Consider the following 27,726-nt stretch of genomic DNA (forward strand, 5'->3'; position numbering starts at 1 on the left):
AGCACCCACGGAGTCGGCGCCTAAGGTGCCACTTTTGGCCAGTTGTTAAATTTAGAAGCCCTTTTAGAACCAGTTGTCCCAGGACAACCGGTTCTAAAAGGGCTTCTAAATTTAATAACCAGTTCCAGCGAACCGGTGCAAACTGGCTCCAGCTCACCACTGGATGAATCTGATCAGGCCTGATCCTGGTGTCGCTGTAGTCAGTGGCAAAAGATCTGATCCAACTCCTATTGAAATTCAGTGGGAGTCGTTTTTTACTTCAGTCTGGGTTGGATTATGCCCATAACTTCCACTAACTTCCTTCAGTGCAGGATCAGGTCTGCCATGGTGCAGGATGTGATTATGTGAGGTACTGCGCATCTTCAGCTCCCAATGAAATGAGTTTGTAACTATGAGCAATCAGCAATTGCACAGAAATCCACTGAGAGAGAGGATTCCTGCTAATTTTTTCCATAACAGTTTAGTTATTCTTTCTGTGAAAATGGTTTGAATTTGTCAGAGATTTGATCTGCATGCCAAGGAATTCTGGGAGTCTTAATCATTCCTTTCAAAGGTACATAATTATAGGTCACTTCTTTTGTCAATTTTGTTAAAATTCTTTTTATTAATTTTTAACACACCAATATAATTACTCCAGTGAAGGAATAACAGAAATTAACAGTATGAGCATGAATAATTCTGTTATACTAAACAATTATAGTCTGCTCTTTTCTTGGGTATCTTTGGAAACAGTTATGGCAAATTGCATAGTGAAGAGGTCAGGGTTCAAACAGTTAGCTTCCAAGAGCCATCCATGCTTCAGATTCCTAAGTTGAGGGCTTGATGTGTTTTAGCAATACATATTTCTCATCTCAGTATTTACTGTGTCATTCCTTCAATCTATGGGCTAGGAAGAAGAGAGAGAATCCTTTTCAGGCCTTCTTTAATTCAGAGGCCCTAGCAGCCAAGTCTGTATTTTATGGCAAATAGAAGCATTTTCAAATTACAGATCTTGGGAAAAGATATGGTCTTGTGTGTCCACAGCACTTTTTGAGATGTTAGAGATGAGGTGGGCAACAGGGGAAAGTGAGATAAAATATAATTCCTCCTTATTAGTTGTCTGGGCATCTATAACACATCTCAGTACAATAGAACCTCAGAGTTATGAACACCAGAGTTACGAACTGACTGGTCAACTACACTCCTCATTTGGAACCAGAAGTATGCAATCAGGCAGCAGCAGAGATGGGAAAAACAAACAAAAATGCAAATACAGTACGTAAAATACACGTTTATGGTGTTAAACGTAAACTATTAAAAAAATAAAGGGAAAGTTGAAAAAAGATTTGACAAGGTAAGGAAACTTTCTGTGCTTGTTTCATTTCAATTAAGATGGTTAAAAGCATTATTTTTCTTCTGCATAGTAAAATTGCAAAGTTGTCTTAAGTCAATGTTCAGTTGTTAACTTTTGAAAGAACAAACATAACATTTTGTTCAGAGTTACAAACATTTCAAAGTTATGAACAACCTCCATTCCTGATGTGTTTGTAAGTCTGAGGTTCTACTGTAGTTAGACATACAAGTACTGAATAAATAGACAAATACAGTTCTCACCTTTCAATTGTGCAAAAACTTGACTGGGCCCAACCCAACTCTGCTCATTAATCCATATACTTAAAAAACTAATACCATTTTGTATCTCAGTTAATTATTTGATTTTTTTTAATTTGAGTGGATGATACTAACCACCCTTCATCTGGCTTTGGGGGAGGCGAACACATTACTTTTTTGTTTATTTGGGCAGCATAAGGCATCATAAATCATCCGCTTAAGATGGTAAGTTCTTTTAGGTGGGAGCACAACTGAAGCAGATCAGCATTAGTTTTTAAATATGCAAATAAAATGCTTGTGAAAAGTGTCAGAGAGCCCAGAGGACTAAACATACATCAGTTTTTCGCAATGTCCTCTAAATCTTGCTTTATTGTAAACTCTGTGTATAAATAAACTTGAAGACTTTTTCTTAAAGGAGGCTGATTATTTTAAAATATAGTTATTGTTAAGCAGTGATTAGGCAAATGCTTAAACTGGACAGCATCCTCACTGCCTTCATTCTCTTGTGTATGGAAGAAAAATACACCAGAAATTAGAAACTAGCTTTTCTATAATCCCTCCTCACCCAACAAAACCAATTTTTTTAAAATGGCTAGGCTGGGTGGAGTTGCAAAAGAAGAACTGGATTGTGAGTTCAGACTTAGTACAGTAAAATGTTTTATCTGTGATCTGCAACTTGTTGCTGTGGCAACAAAAATACATGAATTTAAAGAGGAAAATTTTCAGCATATGGGATTGATAAAATTGCAGTGTCTTTCTGCTCTTTCCAGTTCAGGAGTAGGATTATCATTTGCCAAATTCTTATAATTGTCACACATTCTTTCTAAATGAAATGTAAATTGTATATTAAATTGTTATGTTTATGAAAATGTATAATAACTTAAAAATTAGTCAAAAGAATGTTCTCTAATAGTTCAAGCACGCATAAGCGAGGGCTTTGATTTGACAACAAAAATTACTTTTACAAACTATGTTGCTTGAGCTTTACTAAATGGTAAATAGTTTAATGTATTGGGAGTTCTTGACAGCAGATGAAGACCTGCCACTTTAAAGGCTCTGTTGCCTTAAATGCTTTCTAACTCCAGTAGTCAAAGGCTGTTAAGCTTTAAGTGCTCTGTCATACTTACAGGCTTTTATAGCAGAAGCGTACAGCAAACAGCAATGATGATGGAAAATGATGGCAGGTAGACTTAAAACACCATAAAGCATAGAGACAATTGTATGTAATGCCTCAAATTGAATCCGTTTTGAATGAAATGATCAGCCATATGCGCCACCCTTATGGACCCTGTAAGAAGAAGAGAAGAAATGTACCCTATTGCTAACTGTGCATGAAATTGCAGTGTTAGGAGATATTGACCAGATGTTTCAGTCTCAACAAATAGCTTGTTATGTGACTGAGTGAAAATCTCTCTGCTGCTTTGATCACTTACACCTTAAGGGAAGAAGTAATTTAATAGAGGCTGTCAAAGTTCATCAATGTCAATAAATTTTGCCTTGACCTTTGCCATCTGTTTTTGATACTGTTGCTGATAGAAGTTGAGAGGCAGATGTTTACAGTATGAGGGAGTACTGCTCTTTATGAAATCAACGCTACAGAGAGCAATGGAGATTCTTTCACTCAGACTCTTTTGGTGTGATTCAGGTATTGGTATGTGTTCATTCAGACTGCACAGCATTTACTGGAGGTGCAAACATGGCACATTCTTGCATTCTGAAAAGTAAAGATGACTTTTTGGGGGTTATAGGTGTGCTTTTTCATATATTTTGTATCATTTTAATCTGTCACAAAGAAATCCTACATTAAATCGTATTTGTATTTGGCAGCGGTGATACCTGTCCTGGCAGGTTAATTGTCATTTAACTACTTTGTACTTACACAGTGCCTTTCATTGGAGAATTTGAAAGCATTTTTCAGACACTTACCACACTTCGCAATGTCCCTGTGGAGCAAGTATTATACCTTTTGTGCAATGGGTGAGCTGAAGCATGCACAGATTGCAACATGCTGATGGTCAAATAGTGAATCTATGCCAGAACTGGTAATACACCTCAGAACTCTGAAGTCTATACTTGTTCTCTCACCTTTATACCACACTTCTTCCAATAACAGCAGATACATTCTGTAGTTTGCAATTACACTTTACCAGTGGTTCTCAAACTTTTTTTTTCATGGGCTATTTGAAAATTGCTGAGGGTCTTGGCGGACCTTTTAATGATCTTTCCAAATGTTGTTTGTACCATTAGCTAACTATTGTAAAGCGCTTTGGATAAAAGCGCTGTATAAAAAAACCTTAATAATAATTAACCTTTTTTGTTCTACAAATAAAAGCTCACGATTCATATTTTAATATCTGTAGTCTTACCTTTCTAATATGATGGATGTGCCCTCTCTCCCCCACCTCAGCAGCCCCCCAAGCTGGGGCTGGGAAGGAGGGGCGTCTCTCCCGCTCTCCTCTGCAGTAGCAGCCCCCCGAGCTGGGGCTGGGAAAGGGCGGGGCGGGGGTCTCTCCCCCGCCACAGCAGCCACAGAGCTGAGGGTGGGAAGGAGGGCCATCTCTCCCCAGCAGCCGCAGTCCTGGAGCTGGAGAAAGTGGCCTTGTTCTCTGGCCACCGCAGTCCTGCATGTCCCAAATTCCTCCCATCCCCTCTTCTCACTCCACTGCCTCCTCCCACCTATCTCCTATTCCCCCCAAGGCCACCACCTCACCTTACATGTGCGTCTTCTTCAGGGTCCAGGCTCCTAAGTAGTGGAGCCGCACCTGCGCAAGTCAACTAATTAGGTGAGTGGCCCTTCATTCTCTTGTGTGCAGCCACCCAGGTTTGCACCTTAGAGGGAACTGTCCACGGACCACCTGAATGGAGCTTGTGGACCAGAGTTTGAGAACCTCTGCACTACATGGCTAGCTTTATTCCTGTGTTGTATTCACTGCTTTGCTACACAACTGCTGTATGACTTTGGGCATGTCACTTAACATCTTTGCATCTCTTAACGTATCAGTAAAAAGAGTCTACAAGTTAATTCTCTCAAGTAGCTTAGTTAATGTTAATAAAGCTCTTTCAGCTTTCCTTAATGAACACTGGTATACACTATAAATGCCATTTTCTGGTTCCTGCTGTACAGAGGGCTTTGGAGTATTCAATGTATGCATATGTTTTTGCCAGATTCATACAATGGTTTAGTTTTTACTTCAATTTTTTTCCTTACATTAATGGTCTTCTAAGCTGAGTTGTGATAAACCTCCTTCCTACATCCTTCCATTTTAAGTGTTCATAACAAATTATTTTCAAAGGGACTCTCCATATTCTCACTATTGAGAGAGATGCCCAGGGTGCAGCAGGCTGGTGAAACAGTCTGAAAGTAGTGCCTTTTGGGACTCTTTTGGCTCTGAATATTTTGCTGATGAAGGGGCTCTCTAACCTCCTCTGAAATTCTTTTCACATGCAGTTGTGGGTAGACCTGAAACTTCTATCCTGTCTCCATTGACCTTTGTCAGTCTTTCTGTTGATTTATTAAAAAAATGGTAAGTGGTGGTTAAGATAGTTAATGTTAGGTTTTAGTAAACAGGTAATATATTAGCTAGTTTTATAGTTGTCGAGCCCTCTGTGCTCACAGGTGTGATTTGCAGTTCTGACAGGATCAGATATGGCAGATTGCACAGTGAAGAGGTCAGGGTTCAAACAGGGCCTTCCAAGGGCCTTCCATGCTTCAGATTCCTAAGTTCAGGGCCTCACATGTCTTGGTGATACACATTTCCCATATCAGTATTTTCTGTGTCCTTCAACCCATGGACTAGAAAGGAGAGAGAGAATCCTTTTCAGGGCTTCTTTCATTCAGAGGTCCTAGCAGCCAAGTCTGCAGGTTTTAAGCCAGCAGGATCTTTGGGTTTTGTGCAAGGCCCTAAGAGGCAGTCTCCTTTTCTAAGCAGATTCTAAGAAATCAGCTCCAGGATCCCTATTGACCTCTATTTCTGGATTTGGAGCAAAGACAATCATGTTGGGTTTAGTGACTAAGATTCCATTTACTGCTTACTTCAGAGCAGAGGGATACAATGCTCCTAGCCGAGTACATCAGTTTCTAAGAACCCAAGATTCAAAAGTGCAGCACTGAAAATTCCTTCTGCTTAGAAGGAACATCGCACTAAGGAGAAGGCTTCAGATGCTTCATGGTAATGTTGCTAGCATGAGGAGACTTTCAGACCTCTCTCTTCAGCTTTGATATGTAAGTATACTAATAGCTGCAGCTTCAGAAAGATTCAAGAACTCAGTCTGCATTGGCTGATAAAGATCAAAAGATGGATTGCATTGACAAAAAGATGTATTTATCAGTCTCTTTCATCATCAGGATTGCTAATATTTCCCAGATACCAATACCATCTAAGGGACAAGATGGCTATTTGCTCAGAAATTGTCTGAGGATTAGAGTAAACTTGCTAATGCTGTAACTCTGAAGAGCTGTTGGTGCAGTCTGAAAGCACCAGTTGACTATTTAGACTGTTTCTAGAACTGTCTCCTCAAGATGACATTCCTGTGTAAGGTCTTTAAGATTATCTGCTGAGACCCAAGAGCAGAAGACCTTCCTTTTGAAGGCAAAGGTCTCTTCACAATGGAGAAGCTGAGGAAAACCAGTTCAGTTGCTCAATCTCTGGGTCTGTCTTCACCTGAGAAATGGAGGCACTGCTCTCCACTACCAGTGTCAGACGGTAATACCCTGTGCTGTTTGTACCCTCCTCTAAGGTGGCCATACCAACAACAGCAGAGGAAAGCCTTTCAAACAAAGACTAAAGAGATATGATCTGGTTCATCTTTCAACCCAGCATCCTCATTCTGGAGAATTTAGGCCGTATGGGATATTTGAGAGCCACAAACCAATCTTAAACACAACTTTGTTTCCCTTTTCCCTACTTTTAGAGAATAATAGTCTCTGTTGCACGTGGCATGAAGAGGAATTGCTATGGGTCATTGGGCTCTGGAGGTCATTCATAAAAGACTGTGTAATCTAATTTGACTCTATGACACTTCCCGATATGTTTTCAAGGCTCTTTCTTACAAGACAGTGGTGAAAGACAAAGTGCAATCCTTCCCGCAGTTGGGAGCAATAGAAGAAGTCTCTATGGAATTTAGGGGAATAATAAAGGGCACAGGATCCAGAGATGTTTGGGAAAGTTACACATAATCATCTTGGAGCAGTGGATAACGAGTAGGGATGTAAATACCATTTAAAAAGCTAACTGTTCAAACTATTTAAAATATTTTGTTTAAATGGTTAACTGATTAAGCAGCTGGGCGCAATCTGGCTGGTGGCAGTGCTGGCTGGGGCCGATCCAGCTGGTGTGTGGGTTAACGATTAAGGCAGGTAAACCAGTAAGACTAATGCTTACCATTCAATCGGTTAACATTTTACATCCCTAGTAGTGAAATGGGCCCTCAATCCTTCTTCCTCAAGATTCAAGAAGAATTGTTCACATAGTCTGTGATCATATGTACTAAGCAAGGAGGGAGTTGATTCCAAGCAATTCTGCAAAGTGGGAGTAGTTCATTAGAAACTGTATTTATCATGTTTAGCAGGTGGTTTTCCATCTTGCAGGAAGAGACAGTACTCTTACGTGCCAGCTCAACCAAAGTCTTCAAAACCAACATGAGTTGTCTGTGAAACAGTCAGTAGTAGAGTGGATTTTCCACAGTGGGGATGTCCAGCCAAAGACCTTAGTCTGGACACCAAATGCAAAAGATTCTGCTCATCAGGAGGCCTAGAAAATCATTCCAAAACAGGTGTTTTTCTCCTGGACTAGAGAAGAGCCCACCTCTGCACCTTTCCCTCCCATTCCCTTCATATCAAGGAGTCTTTGAAAAATCATAGGAGGTAATACTTATTGCATCAGCATGAGAGGTATTCTGAGTTGCTTCAATTGTCCTGGTTCTTACGAAGTTCACCGCAATTATTGTCTGAGAAGAACAGATAGATAGATCCAGCATCCAACCCAGAGTCTGTTCACCTTGCGGCTTGGGCCATGGGACTTTGACGGCTCCGGGACCATGCTGCTCAAAATCAAGTTCATGAGTTCCTGACGAATTACAAGAAATGATCTTCTCCTGCTTGTTACTTTCACAATTGGAAAAGGCTTTTGCTGTGGATAAACAATAATATTATCTCTCCAATTTCAGTCCCAATGTCATCAATACTAGAAAATTTTCACTCTCCACTACCTTGTCCCTATCCTCTCTAGTAACGTATAGAGGAGCTCTTTCAGCTCATCATCTAGTACAGAGGTCCCCAAACTATGAGGTGTGGATGAACATTCAGGGGGGCGCAGCAGGGCCCGGGGAGGTAGCACCACCAGCCTTGCTCTGGCCCCAGCCCGCCCTTAGTCTTGGCCCCCAGCCGTGGCTTCTGCTTCCAGCACCAGCCACAGCTCTGTTCCTGGTCCCAGGCCCATCCCCAGCTGCGGCCATAACCTCGGCCCCCTTTATCCTGTCCATCCTCCAGCCCCTGCTGCAGCCTGGTTCCTGGAGTGTGGGGGTGGGTATGGACAGGGTAAGGAAGGGGGGCGTGACCGTGAAAAGTTGGGGGACTCCTGATCTAGTAAACAGCAAGAGTGTGTTCAGTCACTCTACAGTGAAAGACCCAACACCAACTTGGGACCTGAACTTAGACCTCATAGGGTTATTGAAGCCCTCTTTGAAACCAATGGCCAATTGCATTCTATTTAATTTCTCTGTGAAAACAGCATTCTTTATTGTCATAACATTTGTAGGAAGGGTCAATGAGCTTCAGGCTCTTATGGGTGACTTTCATTTTACAGTATTTCGTGAAGATGAAATTTTCCTTCACCCTCATCTTTCCCAAAGTGTTGACGATTATTATGAGAATCTGGCAATAAATTTGTCAGCATTCTTTCCAAGACCACTTCCCATTGAAAGAAAGCTCAGTTACATTCATTAAATGTGAATAAAGCATTTCTACTTCACTAGATCCAAAGAATTCAGAAAATCACCCATGTTTTTCACTGTCTATAATAGTGGTTCTCAACCTTTTTACCAGTGTGAGCCACATATGCAGCTCTCTGTGTTTATATTGCCACATCCATACAATATCTATACTTCCTATATGGCCCTGAAGATGTCACATGGGTCCTAGCTGTGTGCTGACTGGGCTGCAAGTGGCCCACAGGCTGAGAATTACTGGCCCAGGGAACTACTTACCCTAATAGTTATCCTATAGCAGGGGTGGCCAACCTGAGCCTGAGAAGGAGCCAGAATTAACCAATGAGAGTTAACAAAGAGCCACAGTAATGTCAGCAGACCCCCATTCACTACCCCCCTTTAGGGTGACCAGATGTCCCGATTTTTGAGCCTTTTTCTTATGTAGGCTCCTATTTCCCCCCACCCCATGTCCTGATTTTTCACATTTGCTGTCTGTTCACCCTACCCCCCTCCCTCCCTTTGCCTCCTGCCCCCTGCAGTCAGCTGTTTTGCAGTGCGCAGGAGGCTCTGGTGGGGCAGGGGGAGGAGCGAGGGCATGGCATGCTCAGGGGAAGGGGCAGGAGCCTTGGGGGAAGGGGAGGAGTGGTGGCAGGACCTGGGGCAGAGCAGGGGGTTGAGCAGTGAGCACCCCACAGCACACTGGAAAGTTAGCATCTGTAGCTCCAGCCTCAAAATCCGTGCCTATGCAAGGAGCCGCATATTAACCTCTGAAGAGCCGCATGCATCTCTGGAGCCACAGGTTGGCCACCCCTGTCCTATAGGGGTAACTATTAGGGAAATGTCATCAGTGCCCAGCACACATCCAAAAGCATCAGGCTTTACATTGGAAGAGTGTTATAAGTTAGCAGTGTTCTTATGCTGGCTCATTGGCGAGATCACCTTAATTGTATGCCATAGACATATTCTTGCCAGACCTATGGCACTCAGTACATATGTTTACTAAGATTTACTCTTTCAACTTGTGTAAATCTGCCACAAAGGCAAAGTAATATTGCAATCCTTATTTAACTAGCACTCCTCAACCCACCATTTTTGGGAGGAATATCACTACTAGTTGAACTCGCCAAAGTGGGAATGTGCAGAGGTCACGCAAAGAAGAAACCTTTCAGTATGTGGAGTTTTTTGGGAAAAGCCTCTGCACAGTCATGCTGCCAGTCCACGGTCCCCTCTTCCTCAGAGTTCTGTTGCTGTGCCAGGCTTTGAAGTTCATGTGGAAGGAACTGAGGCAGTGAGCATGCCCCACCGCCTTTTCATATGCATGCATCTGGAATGTTCAGAGGTGTGCGCAGGCCCCTCGACAGGCACCGTCACCTGAAGAATCTCTGCTGTATCATGGGCACATCTCCCAGTAACAGGAATGCGCAGGCTCATCTCAAAGAACTTCAGTAAGTAACCTTTATTTCTGATACATCAGGACACCTGTACTTAAACTGAAAATGAAGACTGGTATAGACTTGAATCCGTGCAGGACCTAAGTGTTCAGCCACCCAGTCCAGAAAATGTTTTTGACCTCTCCTTCCGAAGCGGATTTACCTGGAGTGAGAGAGAATGACATCCTTGGAAATTGGTCCTCAGTGCAACCACTCTGATCACCTGCCTGCCAAGGCCGGCCTTGATTTGAATATTTGATGGCAAGTTGCATGTTTAAACTCAGTTGACCTGCTGCACATAGTCAAAATTGTGGCATTGTAGCATATATACTTTTTCATAAAGATCTATGATATAGTACATGAGTGGTGTTAATGCTCCAAGTTTGATCAGATGGTATATAAGGATGAAAAAACAGATATGTCGTTTGCTAAAATGTGTTAGATCCTCAAGGGGCAGTTTGTGAAATTCCACAGGGATTTTTGAGGAATTGGCAGGGTTCATAAAGAGCGGATGCTTTAAGTGCTGTCCATAGTATACCCTGCAAATTCTAGTAATCTGTGAGAGTAAGTCACGCTTTTTGGCAGAGAACACAAGATTTGAACCTGTCTCCTCTTATCAACATTGAAACTGGTTTCCTGCATTCCATAAAGGAGCGTATGGTATTCTTAATCTTATAAAATAATCTGTTCTGCTTTCCCCTGCCTTCAAAGATAGTAAACTAATCTGTCTGAAAGAGTTCAACTATTGGTTTTATAAAGTATTCTGTGTAACGTCTCAGTCTCTTACATAAAAAATTCCTTATTCTGTAAAGGTTCAGTTACTTTCTTTATTAATTTAGAATAAGAACAAATAGGTCTGCATAGCTCATCAAAGATACATTTTTGTGTGTGAAAAACTTCTGTTGCTCCAATAAAGATACCACATTTTCAGTTTTGTCCGCTTTTTCCTAATTAATGAAGACTTTTTAATGTGAATAAAGCCCTTTTTTCCTCTGGAACTGAATAATAATGGAGACATGACTAAGACTGTATTTCCAGCTCAGTTACTTGAACTTTCTACAACCCACAGATTTGTAACGGAGACATTATCATTTATTTAAATCTTGATTAGGAAACAATTATAAGTGGGGGTTTAGCATGCAGTAAATTCATGTTGCCTTTAATTCATACTGTAGATTGAGTGGATAAGCTTACTGATTTTAAGTAGGGGGAATTATAATGACTTCAGTTGGTTGACTCATGACTGCTAGGGTAGAGTTTTGTATTGTTTCTTCATGACATTTATTATATTTTTAGGTCACTGCCAGTTTTATCTTGTGGTTAAATTTTATTTTTCCCATTTTAGCACACAACACAGAATCAGTTACAGTTGATTGATATATCTGTCCTTCTTTTGTAAAGAGAAGCTTTGTGAAATAACCCAACAGTTTAGCAGCACTACACAGCTATACTCTTTATTTAAAAATCAATTTGCAGAATTGCTCTGAGTAAAGTTCAGGACAGAGATTTTTACATATAATTTACCAGTGTGGATAGGATAATTCCCTTATTTTGCATATAACTGTTAAATACAAAGGGTTATTTTCAATGCTAGTTGCATTTTTAAAATCTATATTGTGAACATTGTAGACTTTCTATTTTTTTCAAATGTACTGTCTTCCTCTGTTTTGCTCTTCCGTTTGTGTTTTGTTTTCTTCTGTTTTGCAATTACTATTTAAAAAAACCACACAAATCCCTTTTAAGTTCTTTTGAGGGAACACAGATTCACTGATGTATCTGATCTCACAGGCAAGTGATTTTTTTTTTTACAGTACATCATTATATTTGAATATAGTATCAGAAGGACTCATGAGTTTTACTTTAATTTTGAATTATTAAACCCTCAACATTATTCTATGTGAACCCTTTATTAACCTTTCCTGAGTTAATGTATCTAATACTTTTTTTTAAAACCTATGGCACAGAGTATGTGACCTGACTTAGAAAAGAGGTGGAAAAAAGTATATATCAAACATTCTCAGTTATTTGTATTTTTTTTTTCTTTCCATCGGCAGTGGATGATCCAGAGCCCTTACAAAGCAGCAACTTTCTTTGGGTGCATTGGAACAGATAAATTTGGTGAGATCCTGAAGAACAAAACTGAGGAAGCTCACGTGGATGCTCATTACTATGAGCAGAGTGACGAGCCAACAGGAACTTGTGCTGCCTGCATCACTGGTGACAACAGGTCAGATGTCTTTCCCTAGAAGTTTTTCTTGTTCTGAAGGATATGAGTGCAGATAAAATAGAAGTCTACCTTTTGATTTGGAATATATTTGCAATATTTGACCTTGAAAATGTAATATACACAATAAAGATGCAGTATTAACAACAACATTTATTTGGGGAGTTGAGGCAGGCTGGCTCTTCTATTTTTGTTTTCATGTTCTGAGTATATAAGGTGCGTGACAATGGAAGGGTGTTAGTATACTAATCAGGAGTCCGACGGCACCTTAAAGACTAACCGATTTATTTGAGCATAAGCTTTCATGGGTAAAAACCCCACTTCTACAGATGCACATTCTTCTCTCTGCACATTAACTACTCCAGCCTCACCTTAGTCTCGAGAGGCAGGCGAAGCAAAGAGGATACCCCCCTATGCATCTAAGGGAGGTAAAATATAATTACTCAAGCCAGAATTTGGCCAGGACATCAGGGTTAACGCCCCTCCCTCTTGTGCCCGCTGTTAACATTGTAGTGTTTACTATAAGTAAATTCAAGATACAGCTTCAAGGTTGAGACACAGGGCCAGACTCACAGCTGGCGTAGGTGAGAGCAATAATTCCACTGTCTTCAGTGGAGCTGCCCAGTTAGTTACACCAGATCTGAACTCTGTTCAGTGTCTCAGTTCACACCACTTCCACAGCCATGGAAAAAGGAGCAAAATATTTCAGACGGGCAACGTAAGCTGAACTTTGTAGAGTGTTTGGCACCATGGGTGGCCAATAATCGAAAGTAGCTTCTTGTTACTGAGCCTTAAACTCTGTTGTTCTAGACAAAGGACTGTGTACAGGAAAACCTTGGGAGGCAGCAGTTAATCTCAAAGTCTGTCTGTTAATTGTAGATGAAAGTTGATTGGCACATCACTATGAGTGATGAAAAATATTAATGTAATTAGTGTATTTAAAGAGGGTAGATACCAGTTAATCAGTCCAGTGCTGTCACTATATGGAAGGATGAAAAGTGAGATATTGTTTGTCACTGATGTTCACAAGTTAATATGAGAACTGTAACTCAACAGAGGTGAGTGAGACAATGAATGAATGATATCCTGAAATTGTAACTGAACAATTAGAATAAGCATAACATTGAACTATTCACTGCTATGTGTTTTATTTGTATTTGAGATTTTTATTTGTTCTTATTTTAATTGATCTGTATATCATTGAAGTTTCACACTCATGACACATTCATTTGTCTCATCTTGTCTTAAATTAAATAGTAAGTGCTTCATGACAGGGACCATAAATTCCAGTTTGGCTGTACTGAACATTGTGCTATGGGACTCTCATCCTGATTGGAGCATTTTGGGTGATACTGCAATACAACCAGTCAAAAGGAAGAGTTTTGAAGAAGAGAATGAAGATAGAGTAACTCATTCTGAGCATCTTCTTGATTTTCTCTGCACAAAAAGGTTTCCTCTTTACTGTTGCTGACACGTACTGATTTTAATGATGGTTGCTGAAGACTTGAGATGGCTGTTATGCTTTCTGGAGTGACTCACGACCATGAGTGCCAACCTCAGGGCAGACTGTCAAGAAGCAGGGCAGAGATCCCAAACCCGTTATATGGTCTATAATGAGATTTCACCAACGCAGTAACAATTGTGAACTCCTAAAGCACTATGACAGTCTTACTATGGAGTCAGACAGTTTCCTTGGGCATTCCAGTCTATCTTGCCACCCAGGCAAGCTGGACTTAGTGATGATTGCTATATTACCAAAGATCACAAAAGATTCAGGTTCCTTCCAGTCCCAAGAGACCAGTTACTTACCTCAGGGCAATTTGTACCTTAGACCTCTGGCTAAAGATAATGCTTGTAGACAATCCTATAATAAACTAGTTAAAGATTTATTAACTAGGAAAAACAAATAAGTTATTCTTCTTTGAGTGATTGCTCATGTGCATTCCACAATAGGTGTGCGTGCTTGCCATGTGCACCAGTGCCAGAAGCTTTTCCTTTAGCAGTATCCATAGGGGACCGCCTCTAGTGACCTAGAGGGCTCTGCTATGGCGCGGTACAAGGGGAGCTGCGCACTCCCTGCACCCTCCGTTCCTCCTTGCCGCCAGTGAAGGTGCTTCGGAACTGCTCTGCTCCAGCTCTGCTGTTGCTTTCCCTCTTGAACTCTGTTAGTTCATAATTAGTAATGCCTGTAGTTGTGTTTGGTTTTTTTAATGGTAGTTTTAGTTAGAATTAGTTAAGTGCGCCTGTGGTCGGGGCATGCACCGGGCTTTAAATCGTGCAACACTTACAAACAGCCTATGCCCGTGAGTGATTTGCACACAGACTGTTTACGCTGTCTGGGGGAAACCCATCTCAGTGATGGCTGCAAGATTTGCAGTTCCTTCAAACCTCGGACCAAGAAGGAGATAAACATTCGGCTCCGAGCCATTTTGAGGGAGTTGGCCCTAACCCTGATACCTTTGCACTGCTCCGAGTCAGGCCCGAGCATCGTGGCATCGGTGCACAGCAACCCAATGGTCGGTACCGCTCCCTGTCCACGGGACATTCCAAAAAGGCGAAGAAGAGGTCTTCTCTGCCAAGGCACCGGAGCAAGACTCGGGGAGAGACTAGACCCTCGTTCTCAACACCGTTCCCCGCTCAGTGACCCCCCCGTGCGCAATCTACACTGGTTCCCATCGACCCCCACCAGGTTGTCTGGCTGGGTACCAGCCAACAGGGGTTCCAGGCACCACTACACCTCGAGAGAACGTAGATCTCATGAGGAGAGTGTGCCCCGTCGGGACCAGGGCAGATGGCACTGGAGGTCGTTGTCTCTGAGAGGCTACCATAGCCCCTTGCAGTAAGGGCATCAACACCGTTCCCGTTTGTCTCGCTCGAGGTCCCCACCATGGCACCACTCCCGAAGCCCCAGGCGTCAATCGCCAGCACCCCACCATTGCGGATCCGCCCATCGGAGCTGGTCATGGAGCAGCTGCTACCAGCAGTACTCCTGCTCCTCCACGATGGGATCACGGTCTTGTGGTTGGCACCACTCCCAACACCACCACTCGTCCCAGTCCCAGGATAGCGGTCAATTGTATGCCAGCCCGGCCTCCCTTCGAAGTTGTCACTCAATGGGACAGTCTAGTCAGGCTGGACAGCCCACTCCACCAGTGCCACAGCAGGTTGGTGGAACAAACAGACATGAAGTTACACAGTCTGAAGGACTCCCACAAGACATTAAAGACCCTTGGCCTCTATGTCCCAGCCCTGGCCAGGACCAAGTTCAGACCACAACAGGTTCCCGTTCAGGCCACCCACTCCAGATACGAGCCCCTTTATAAAAAGTCAAGGGATTATTGCCTGCAAAGGCAATCCCGGCCTGCACCCCAGTCTGGGACCTCTAAGGGTAAACAGGCAGGAAAGTGCCAGTTTTGACGGGATGCCCTGGGACGATTTACCAGTTCATACCATGTATCCACCTGCAATAAAACTTCCCTTCTCCAACCAGTTGCATGTTTTTCTCCCAGAGTGTTCACGGCTGACCTCGGACTGATGGGTCCTCAACACCATCTCCCAGGGCTACACCCTCTAGTTTACTTCTACCCCACCCTCCATCCCCGTTCCTCCTCAGAAACCCCTCTGACGAGAGCCTACTTGAGCAAGAGGTGAGGTGGCTTCTTGGCTTAGAGGTGGCGCCAACAAAGTTCAGACGCAAAGGGTTCTACTCCCACTATTTCCTTATCCTGAAGGCCAAAGGGAGGCCTGAACCAGTACATGGTAAAGCTCAAGTTTTGCATGATCTCTCTGGGCGCCATCAGCCCCTCCCTTGATCCCGGGGACTGGTATGCTGCTCTCGATCTACAGGACGCGTACTTCCACATTCATACATTCAGGGGATGCAGGCGTTTCCTCTGTTTCACGGCTGGGCTGGAGCACTACCAATTCACTGTCCTCCCGTTTAGCCTGTCCATGGCCCCTAGGGTATTCACAAAGTGTATGTCTGTGGTAGCGGCCTACCTCAGACGTCGGGGGGTCCAGATCTTTCCCTACCTCGACAACTGGCTGGTCAAGGGCAGCTCCAGGTCGCTGGTACAGGATCATGTATCACTCCTCCTGTCCACGTGCACCACACTGGGCCTGTTGATAAACGACAGCCAAGTCCACATTAGTTCTGGTGCAGCGCATAGAGTTCATTGTGGCAATTCGGGACACGACATCAGCCAGAGCCTCCCTCCCACTGGACAAATTTGAAACCCTAAGGGAGCTCATCAGCTCAGTCATGAGGTTCCCCATGACCATAGCCAGAGCGTGTCTCCAACTCCTGGGTCATATGTCGGCATGCACGTAGGTGGTTCGTCATGCAGACTCAGGATGCGGTCCCTCCAGCTCTGATTAACCTCGGTATTCTCCCAGTCCAAAGACAGGATGGACAAAGTCCCCTCCGAGAAACATGCTTCAAGAGGTCCAAGAGGTCCCGTTCAGGGGACTCCCCCTTCTATGAAATTGGTGTCTTCTATGAAATTGACGCATCGGATCTGGGGTGGAGAGCCCATGTGGGAAACCTCCAGACCCAAGGTCTGTGGTCCACACAGGACCTTGCCCTGCACAAAAATGTCAAGGAGCTAAGGGCGGTCCGGCTGGCATGCGTGGTCTTCCGCTTGCACTTGGTAAGCAGAGTGGTCAGGGTTCTCACGGACAACACAGCCTCGATGTTCTACATCAACAGGAAAGGTGGGGCCCATTCCTCAGCCCTCTGCCAGGAAGCCCTCAGACTGTGGGACTTCTGCATAGCCCGCAACATTTACCTGGAAGCCCACCACTTACCGGGCATCTAGAACTCTAGGGCGGATCGGCTGAGCCGAGACTTCTCCTCTCAGCACAAGTGGTCACTGCACTCAGAGGTGGTGCAAACGAGTTTCCGAACGTGGGGCACTCACCAAGTGGACCTGTTCATGACCTGGCAGAACCGCCGGTGTCCCTGCTTCTGCTCCAGGGGAGAGTTGGGCATGGGCGCGATCTCCGACGCCTGCCTTCTGTCCTGGTTAGGCCAACTTTTCTATGCCTTTCCCCCGATTCCACTGATGGGCAAGGTCTTGAAAAAGATAAAAACGGACAGGGCCCAGGTCCTCCTAATCGCCCCGGCATGGCCCAGACAACATTGGTACGGGACTCTCACAAGCCTGGCAGTCGCCCCGCTCTGGCCGTTGCCATCCTGCCCGGACCAGCTCTCCCAGGACCAGTGTCACCTCTTCCACCCCAGCCTCACGGCATGGCCACTCAATGGTTAGGTCGGGAGGAGAGGACTTGCTCGGAAGGGGTTCAGTGCTTCCTCCTGGAGGGCAGGCAGCCCTCCACGTGTCAGGCCTACCGGGCGAAATGGTCTCAGTTTTTCCAGTGGGCCGCTGATCGGGGCATCTTGCTTGTGGCTGCTCTGATCCATTTTATATTAGACTACCTCCTTCATGTTAGAGCCCAGGGCCTAGCACCCTCATCTGTCAAAGTGCACTTGGTGGCCATATCGGCCTTCCACCTGCCAGTGCAGGGTCACATGATATTCTCTCATTTCATGACTGGCCGATTCCTTAAGGGTTTGGATCGCCTCTTCCCGTATGTTAGGCCCCCAGTCCCACAGTGGGACCTGAACTTGGTGCTGGCCAGGTTAACTGAACCTTCATTTGAACCGCTAGATACATGCTCCTGGTAACACCTCTCATGGAAGGCAGCCTTCCTGGTGGTGATCGCGTCCACTATACAGGTCTCAGAGCTCTGGGCCCTAACCTCCGAACCCCCATACATGGTATTCCATAAAGATAAGGTCCAGCTACAACCACATCCTTTGTTCCTCCCTAAGGTGGTCTCCGCCTACCATATGGGCCAGGGCATTTTCCTATTGGTGCTCTATCCCAAACCCCATGCATCCAGCAAGGAGCACCGCTTCCACATGCTGGATGTGAGACGGGCTCTGGCCTTTTACCTGGAATGTACAAAACCGTTCAGGAAGTCTTTGCAACTGTTCATTGCCTCAGCCGAACACATGAGAGGCCAGCCAATCTCCACTCTCCAACTGGATCACCTCATGTATCCATACTTGTTAAGACCTGGCAGGAGTCCCTCTGCCGCCGTTGTGAGGGCACACTCGACCAGGGCACAAGCCTTGTTGGTTGCTTTTCTGGCCCATGTCCCTATTTAGGACATCGGCAGGGCTGCCACATGGTCATCGGTTCACACGTTCACCTCGCATTATGCGATCGTCTCCCAAACCGGGGAGGACACTGGGTTCAGCAGGGCCGTGCTCCGTCCCGAGTGTCTGTGAACTCCTGCCCACCTCCAACAGATACAGCTTGGAATCACCTATTGTGGAATGCACATGAGCAGTCACTCGAAGAAGAAAAGACAGTTACGTTTCCGTAACTGGTGTTCTTCAAGATGTGTTGCTCATGTCCATTCCACTTCCCGCCCTCCTTCCCCTTTGTTGGAGTTGTCTGGCAAGAAGCAACTGAGGGTGGGGGGAGCGCGCAGTGCCCCTTATATCGCGCCATGGTGTCGCCACTCCAGGGGTTGCTATGGGCGCTTCCCTACGGGTACTGCTAAGGGAACAACTTCCGGCACCAGTGCACGTGGTGAGCACACACACCTATAGTGGAATGAACATGAGCAACACATCTCAAAGACAACCAGTTACGGAAAGGTAACTGTCTTTTACAAGGTTAAAGTAGGCACACATATATACACAAATGAGTTACAGTCAGTGGTTTTAAAAGATGACAGAGCTGTAGTAATGTCAGCTCTGAATGTCTTTTAGAGCTAACCCAGGTTGACTCTAGGGATGCCTGCTTGTGTTTGCTAGCTCCAGCCATGTGAGAGTCCAAACACCAAGAGAGATCAAAAATATTATTGTCAGCTACTTTTATTTCCTTCTTCTAGAATTCAAGCTGATGGGACAAGCCTGTTGGCACATAGCCTCTTCATGGGAGTGAAGGGAGAGTTAACAAATATGTGATCTCACACAAAGGCCCATTTAGTTTTGATAGGCCTTCTTGATGAGCAAGAGACGATCCCTCCTGACTTGGTACACAGTTTCAGAGAAAATGTTTTTTACAGTTATAAAGTGAAAACTTAACTATTACCTTATAGCATGTGATAAAGAAATTGTAAGTGATATTAATGCATGCAGCAGCTTTCAAGCATTTCATATAGTCTGAAACTAAACACATTGTTATAAGTTCAATAACCATCTTAACCGTACTAACACACAGGTGAAACAGATTGGTTTCTAGCAACAAATTTGTCAGTGCTCGGCTGAGGCCTGAAGCCTTGGCAAGAGCTGGCACCTGGTCTGCCAGCATCACAATTATATCTTATGCTATAATTTCATGGGATAGAGATCCGTTCAAGTTAGTTCATGCTTTAATGCATAAGTAGGTAGAAGAATTTCTAGATTTAATCATCTGGAATAGCAACTGATACATTTTTCTGAAACTGTTAAATGTTTATTCAGTGGCATTAGTTAGCTTCAGTGGACTCTGCTGAACAGAGTAACCATTTCTCAGAGTCCCTAGCACCCCCCACCATCCCAAAATGTGGCCGCACTAGCCCTAGGACCATGGGTACTTTGGGAAAACTTTACTGCCCGCATAGCACATTATCAAGGAGCAGCTTGCTTTGCAAAAGGCTTGATTGGTTCACTTGCCCTTGAATGCTCTCTGACAGTATACTTGTGGATTGCAGATCAGAAGAGATTTGGTTAATGCTGACCTGAGTTGAGCTGCTGCTGTTTGCAAAAGGGATGTGGATTGCTGTTTGCAAAGGGGATAAAATTGATTGTGGATTGTTGGGATAGAGAGGACTAAGGAAGTTCTTCCCATAGAATTGTAGGACACTTCTGGATGACGCCTGGGACTAGGGTTGCCAGGCATTCGGTTTTCAACTGCAACGCCCAGTCGAAAAGGGACCCTGGCGGCTCCGGTGAGCACTGCTGACTGGGCCATTAAAAGTCCGGTTGGCCACCCGCAGCAGGGCAGGCAAACTGTCTGCATGGCTCCCAGGAAGCTGCTGGCATCTCTCTCTGGCTCCTAGGCATAGAAGCAGCCCCAATGGCTCCACTCACTGCCTGAGCACTGGCTCCGCAGCCCCCATTGGCTGGGAACCATGGCCAATGGAAGCTGTGGGGGCAGTGCCTATTGGCAGGGGCAGCACCCACCAGCAGGGGTAGCACACGGAGCTGCCTGGCCACGCATCCCTCTGCCTAGGAGCCAGAGGGAGATGCCAGCAGCTTCTGGGAGCCACCTGAGGTGAGCGCCGCCCAGAGCCTGCACCCCTCACCCTCTCCTGCACCCAAACTCTCTGCCCGAGCTTTGAGCCCCCTTCTGCAGTCCGAACCTCTTGGCCCCAGTCAGGTGCCCCCTCCTGCATCCCAAACTCCTCATCCCTGGCTCCATCCCAGAGCCTGCACCCCCAGCCAGAGCCCTCACCCCAACCCGGAGCCTGCTCCTGTACTCTGAACCCCTTGGCCCCACCCCCCAGCCAGGAGCCCCCTCATGCATCCCAAATCAGTCATCTCCAGCCCCAGCTGGAGCCGTCACCCCGTCTCACACCCCAACCCTCTCCCCTAGCCTGGTTAAAATGAGAACATGAGCGAGGGTAGGGGAGAGTGAGCGACAGACGGGGTGGATAGAGTGAGCAGTGGGCAGGACCTTGGGAAAGGGCTGAGGCAGAGGACAGGGCAAGGGTATTCAGTTTTCTGCAAATAGAAAGCTGGCAATCCTACTTGGGACCTGAGTCAAGTGGAGCTGCATCTTTGCTGCAAAGAAATAGGGCTCAGCCTCTGGGTCCCAGCTTGTCTCGATCTTGGACCCTTTAGCCCTGCAGGGTCCTGGGACCCTGGGTCCAAACCACGGGTTAGCACAATTGGAGTGTAGACACGATGGGGGTTAGCCTGGAGCCCAGGCTCAAACACAGGCTTACATTGCAGTGTAGACGTATTCACACACACAAAATCCATAATTAGCAATACCCGGTAGTAGCTTGTGCTGTGTTCTGTGGATAAATAGAGCACTGCACTTTCCAGATTTGTTAATCTTGCTCTTTTTATCATCACAAAAATTCAAAAACCACGTTTAAATGTATTCTTAAGAGTTGTTTTTTCATTCTTCATGCAACAGCTTTCTCACAGTGGTACTAATAGTTTGTTCAGCTGCAGACAGAAGTGAATTTGACTTTTCAGCTTATTTAGCCAAGAGCTACTTTCAAGAGTTTGGTTGAATCAAAGCCACGAAAAGGTGGAGGAAAAGGTTATTTATGCTTCCTTATCCTTTTAAATTATACTTTTGCTTCAGTGAATGATGATCTGGCAGAATACATTCATCTCAATTCTTTCTCCTATTGCCCTGTAGTTTTTGGAGTTTTGGGTCATTTCATATTAAATTAATTCGTATTAGTGGAGGTGGTCCCTAGTATCATAAATCTCTGATAGAAAAAAATAACCCTGCGTGCACTGTTCTTGATTTCCCTTTTCCATAGAAAGAAAGTTTTGCTTTTTCTTCCCTTTACAACAATTTTTATTTTAAAATATGCAGAAGGATCTAATGCTTAGAGCAGGGAACTAGGGGCCAGAACTCTCCCCAGGTGTACAGTGTGTTCATGGGCAAGTCTTTTTACACCGGAGTGGTTGTGTTAAATCTTTTCATAGTGGAATTGCATACTAATGACTGTGTATGTGTATGACATACGTTTATAGGTTTTTCCGTAAATGTGGATTTAAAAAAATGTTTCTCAAGTTTTTATGATTTTTCTCTCCGTATATATTTATACATGTTATGTAGATATATTTTATATGGACTATTTAACTATTTTACATTATGGTAGCATTCATACCCTCAGATAGAAGTATTTTTAAAGAATCTTTTTATCTGATGGGGAGAACAATACTAGTGTTAAGAAAAAGGATGTGTCTAATTAATATGTGTTTCTTTGGTCATTTTAGGTCTCTTGTAGCTCACCTTGCTGCCGCCAATTGTTACAATAAGGAAAAACACCTTGATCTGGAGAAGAACTGGAAACTGGTGGAAAAGGCCAAAGTTTATTACATAGCAGTAAGTTTGGCTTATTTTAAAGTTATGAAATGTTTGTGGGTTACTATACTCAATTTCTGTAGCACTGAACTACTAGTGTCCATTTTGCATATGATGCAGGATAACTTTTGTGAATGTTGAGAAATAAAATGTCTGCTTCTGTTGTAACTTGATCAGATTTATTTACCTTGAAGTTTCCATCCTTGTAAATACTGTTAGTTATATGCATTCTTAAAATGAGCACAGGAAGCCATAAGAAAAAAACTCTTAAAATGTATTCTATAATAGTGCATCAAATTTACATTTCACATTTTCTGGCAAATTGTTGTGAAGGATGCATAGATCATGTAGAAAAACAATATTAGCCTAATTATTCACTGCAAACAGTTTGAGTTTATTTGTGAGAACCATCTTAATTGCTATTTATTCCATAGTAATTACCAATGCAACTTACAACTTGATATTTCAGAAACAATGATCATGACAAGTCTCTTGAATATGGGCAGAGGGGGCAAGCTATGATTTCAGTGACTAAATTTTACTTCTGGTACCAAGCTTTGGGGGAAAATGAAAAATAGTAGGTTCACAATTAGTTTTCAGAATAAATATTATTTCTTGGGTTTTTTTTTTAATTTTGGAATTAATGAAACCATATTTGTGTAGATTCCCTTCTGCCTACATATAAGTGGTAAATTTTTCATCTTTCTCTCTTGATATGACCAATGGCAATTAGAGAATGTATAAAACATCTATGATAGATTAAAAACACATAATATGCAGATAATACATGCTTTCTGTATGAAAGCTGCTGTCATTTCGCAACCTGAGCTATTTGGGAACAGCTGGTAAGAAGTGTAAAAAATTGATTATCCAGGAGGAATAAGTACATTGAAAATAGTTATTTCTTTCAGCTAGCGTTAATGTCTCCTACAGCCTGTTAGTGTGCACTGCTGTAGGCTTTACATGGTTGTTATTGATTCTTGCATATGGCCAAGGCTGCCCCTTTATAGCTGTCAAACAAATACTTACACTGAGAAGATTATACAAAGGAAAGACATCCCATTGCTTCTGCTACATATTTAAGGTGTATTTAAAAATATGTATTTCTTCAATAGTCTGCTCATTTTTAATTTATACTTTTAAAAATGGACAGTATTTTAAATTTCAGATGATTATACTGTAGTCTGTTCTGAATGCCAGACTTGGGGCTAAATGCTATAGGGCTAAAAATTGCAGCAAGAATTGAGTATTGTTAAATGAAGAAGAATGACAAATGTTAGCCAAAGCCATACTGAACTAAGCTGTCTGTTTTCTATATTTGATACCTGTATATAATTATCACTGAATCTTTTAATGTGTGATTTGGAATAATTATTCTCAGTTGAAATGGTTCAGGGAAAGTTGGGAAGATCACATAAGGGGAAAAAAGAGATTTTGTTGTATAGAAGTCCACTCTACACTTAATTTTGGTTTTAGAAGCCCATCTTCTGTGTTCAAGCACCGAGCTCAACCACACATTGAGGAGCCAATTTACCATACAGATTTGGGCTTATATTAGAAAGAAATTCCTGAAGTCTAATGGCCATCCAGACTTTATTACCCTCATTGACCAAGAAGCTCAAAAGTTAGGGAATAAGCTTGCAAAACTGAAAATAAAACAGAAGATATGAATAAATTTCAATGGAGAAGAGCTGGGAAATTGTATTGGATATTTGAATATGAAGGGCAGATTCGTGGAACACCAGGTTGATAGTGGGACCCAGAGAATATTCTGACAAGAAGAGGCCAATTGTCATTTTCTCCTCTCTCTTTGTTGCATTCTTCCCTCAGTCCAGTTCTCCATTGCGTATGACAGCTACAAAGGTGCAGTACTGCCACCACTCAAGCCAGTAACTTGGATGATAGACTGCAAAATAGAGTTATAACCCCATCCTTTTTTGTTGATGGTTGCAACATCCCAGTACTGAACAAGGTTAATCAATTGGCATTTCTTCTGGATCCCTGCCATTAATTGTCTGCTGGAAATCGTCTATCTTCTGCTGTCATTGGGACTGAGACACAGAATTTGAGCTCAAACTTTGATGACTCATAGTGACCACTTGGAGTAGATCGTTCATTTCTGACTGAGTTTGATAGTGGTAAACTGAAACAATGCAATATTTTGAGATACACATCATTTCTGGATAGGCCAATTTGGTAAAATTTCATTTGTTCTTTTGGAATGTGCTGCTCTTGATGTGAGAAATAAATTTCTGAAAATAGGAAATGTTTTTCATGTGTCAACTAACTCCCTCCCTACTTCCCGGAAAACTAGATAGCCTTTTCAGAAGAGTCTAAAATTGTCCAGTTCCCACCTGACATTGTTTGTTCAACAGTTCTATATATTAGAACTCTTACTGAATGACTTATTGAGAGCTTTCTGTATCCTCCATACAAGATACCTCTCAAGGTCTCTGGAACACTTCTGACTTTATTAAACAGAGTATCCATTCAACGTTTAGTCTAGTGTTGCACACTCTTTGCAATACTTTATGAAGAAACCTCTTTAAAGTTCTTAACCATTAAGATTATTTTTGAGATAGCAGCGTTAGCTTACGGAACACACACTCTCTTTTCAGTTATCCATAAAGACAACTTAACCAGCGTACTGTGCTATCTTTTATGCCCAAACACTCCATTATTTTTTCACCAGAATCAGGATATTCAGGATCTCCTATCTTAATACCCATTTCCTTCCAAAAAAGCTGAGGCATCTCAAAAACTTAGATATAAAAAATGCCTTACAATTCTATTGAATTGAACAGAAGGCCTTGGAGCTTTAGAATCTGTTCATACACTGGATTATGATAGGCCAAAGAAAAGACATAAAGCCAATAAGTATTCAAATGTATTATTACTGAAGTATACACTGTGACAAAGTTCCTCCTCTACCTTGGTGGGTCTTGCGCTTATTGGCAGATTTGCTTGCCTTGGAGCTTCATGGTAGCCCTCAGCTTGGCCGTTTTTCTGAACCCACAGTCCAGGTCGACGATTCCTGTGTCTGACCAGGAGTTGGGAGGTTTGGGGAGAACCCGGGCCCGCCCTCTACTCCGGGTTCCAGCCCAGGGCCCTGTGGAATGCAGCTGTCTAGAGTGCCTCCTGGAACAGCTGTAAGACAGCTACAACTCCCTGGGCTACTTCCCCATGGCCTGCTCCCAACACCTTCTTTACTCTCACCATAGGACCTTCCTCCTGGTGTCTGATAATGCTTGTACTCCTCAGTCCTCCAACAGTCCGCGTTCTCACTCTCAGCTCCTAGTGCCTATTGCTCCCAGCTCCTCACATGCGCACCGCAAACTGAAGTGAGCTCCTTTTTAAACCCAGATTAGCCTGCCTTAATTGATTCTAGCAGCTTCTTGATTGGCTGCTGGTGTTCTAATCAGCCTGTCTGTCATAATTGTCTCCAGAAGGTTCCCGATTGTTCTGGAATCTTCCCTGTTCCCTTACACAGGGAAAAGGGACCTATTTAACCTGGGGCTAATATATCTGCCTTCTATTACTCTCCTGTAGCCATCCAGCCCAACCCTGTCACAATACGCATGAAAGCCTTGTCCTGAGGATATCAAGCTATTCCATCTTCTAGGTACAGATGGGCAATGCTTCCCTAAGACAGTTCTGAAATATTGTGTGGCCCCCATATATATACTTACTAGAGTAGATGCATATGCCTTTTCAAATGCAGCATTCAGTAGAGCAGCATTCAGATGAAACTCAGCCCTGAAATCTAATCAGTTCACAGAGGGGGAACAGGTCCAAAGAAAAAGAGCAATGGACCTATGGCAGAACCCTGAGAGGGAATTTGTGTTACCGTTTATGAACACAATACATTCATTTTATCCATCTGGCGAAAAGATGTAGACAGATTGGAGAGAAACTACCAAAGAAGAGAACCTTGAAAACCATAGGTTGAAGAAAGATGTAGACCAGGCTGAACCAATCCTCTAAAGTTAGGAAAACTGAAAAAGATGTCAAGGAAAGAAAGAAGAAAACAGAAGACTGATCAATTCTTTTAGCTTTGAAATAATTCCATATTTTAGCAATTTTTCATAATATTTTACAGGTCTTCAAACCCCTCCCTTCCACTCTCCAGTCTTAATTAAACACAGCAGTTTCTTCCATTGGCATTATATCCTACAGATTCTTATCTTCTTTTCATTCTGGATCAGCTGTACTTTTGGTGGCTAATCAGAGTTTCCTGACAGGACTTTGTTTGCTCACGCTTGGGCACTTACGCTTCCTCAAAGTTCCTGTTTAAGAGTTCTTCCTACTCTAAACATCACAGTACTGTCTGTTTCTGTAGTCCATTAATGGGCCGTATCCTGAACTCTGATTTTATTTATGTAAGACTTACGTTTCTTAGTGGTTTTCTTCTATCAATATGTACATTCTTTTGGGACTGGATTTTTAGAAATTGTGGCTAAAATTTTCAAATTAGAGTGACCTAAATCTCTATTTAGACACCTGAATGGTCTGATTTTTTCAGAGACACTGCACTACCATTATTGTGATTATTTAGGCATATAAATAGGAAGTCTGATTGTCAGATGACCATCTGCAATTCTTCTTGTGAACTGCAGGTGCTCACACTTCTGAAAGTCAGAGTACTTATTTAGGTGCCTAATTTAGACACTTATATTTGAAAAAAATTCCAAACATTTGGAATTTAATATAATATAATCTTTATTAATATCTCCTGTGGGAAAAAAGGGCTGCCTATTGAAGAGAGCCATTGAGGAGAGCAGAAAAGGAGGGTCTTATTCAGATGTTTTACTTTTTATTTGACTCTGGTATTCAATAAACACTGTTATATATTGACATGGAATTCTCTGCTTATCCAATGAGAATGGGGAAAAAAAGTGAGAACGGAGGAAGTGCTTGTCTCCATTAAAAGTTGCAGTTAACCAGGTGGGATTTTAATTCAGTTCTGATGATTGATTCTGCTTCCTCATGCAGACAGAATAATATAAACTTTTCCCAATGTGTTGTATCCTGTTCCATATTTTTCCTCATGTCCCAATTAGATATCACCATTTCTCCCAGTTAGTGTTTCTCAGTTTGCTCTTCAGTACTGTACCCATGTTAATTAATGTTTGCTGTTGGAGGTGTAAAGTAGGTGAAGTACCATAACTTGTTGCTGTTAATGCATTAATTCCTTATATCTTTGTAATCTTAGAAATTTCTTTGTTTTGCCTTTAGTTGTTCATCTGCTCATAAACAGTTGCCCCTTACTGAGTGCGTTGAAATTACATGATTGATTACCATTACTGTTCTATTTAATAACTCACATGTTAATGTGGTGGCTTTTAGTGTTGAATAATTGCACAGCTTTTAAGAACGTTAAACCAATCAGATCACTGAATTAGTAGAATATCCAAATGACCCTTTCCTTAAAAGGGAAAATAATAGATTGTTGGTGAGGGAATGTCTTTGAATTACTTTTTAAAGTTAAGGCTTGTAAACAAAAAAA

General features: G+C 43.0%; 1 protein-coding gene across 3 annotated transcripts in view; it reads left to right on the forward strand.

The window, feature by feature from the left end:
• Positions 1 to 27,726, forward strand: part of ADK (adenosine kinase) — a 564,182-nt gene that overhangs the window by 267,142 nt on the left and 269,314 nt on the right. For all 3 annotated transcript variants that reach the window (XM_077821816.1, XM_077821814.1, XM_077821815.1), the window contains exons 5-6: positions 11,999 to 12,171; positions 22,133 to 22,241. In XM_077821816.1, coding sequence (XP_077677942.1) covers positions 11,999 to 12,171; positions 22,133 to 22,241 — 282 coding nt within the window. The remainder of the gene's footprint in view (positions 1 to 11,998; positions 12,172 to 22,132; positions 22,242 to 27,726) is intronic.

This window comes from Eretmochelys imbricata, chromosome 7, assembly GCF_965152235.1.
Source record: "Eretmochelys imbricata isolate rEreImb1 chromosome 7, rEreImb1.hap1, whole genome shotgun sequence".
NCBI classification, from domain to species: domain Eukaryota; kingdom Metazoa; phylum Chordata; order Testudines; family Cheloniidae; genus Eretmochelys; species Eretmochelys imbricata.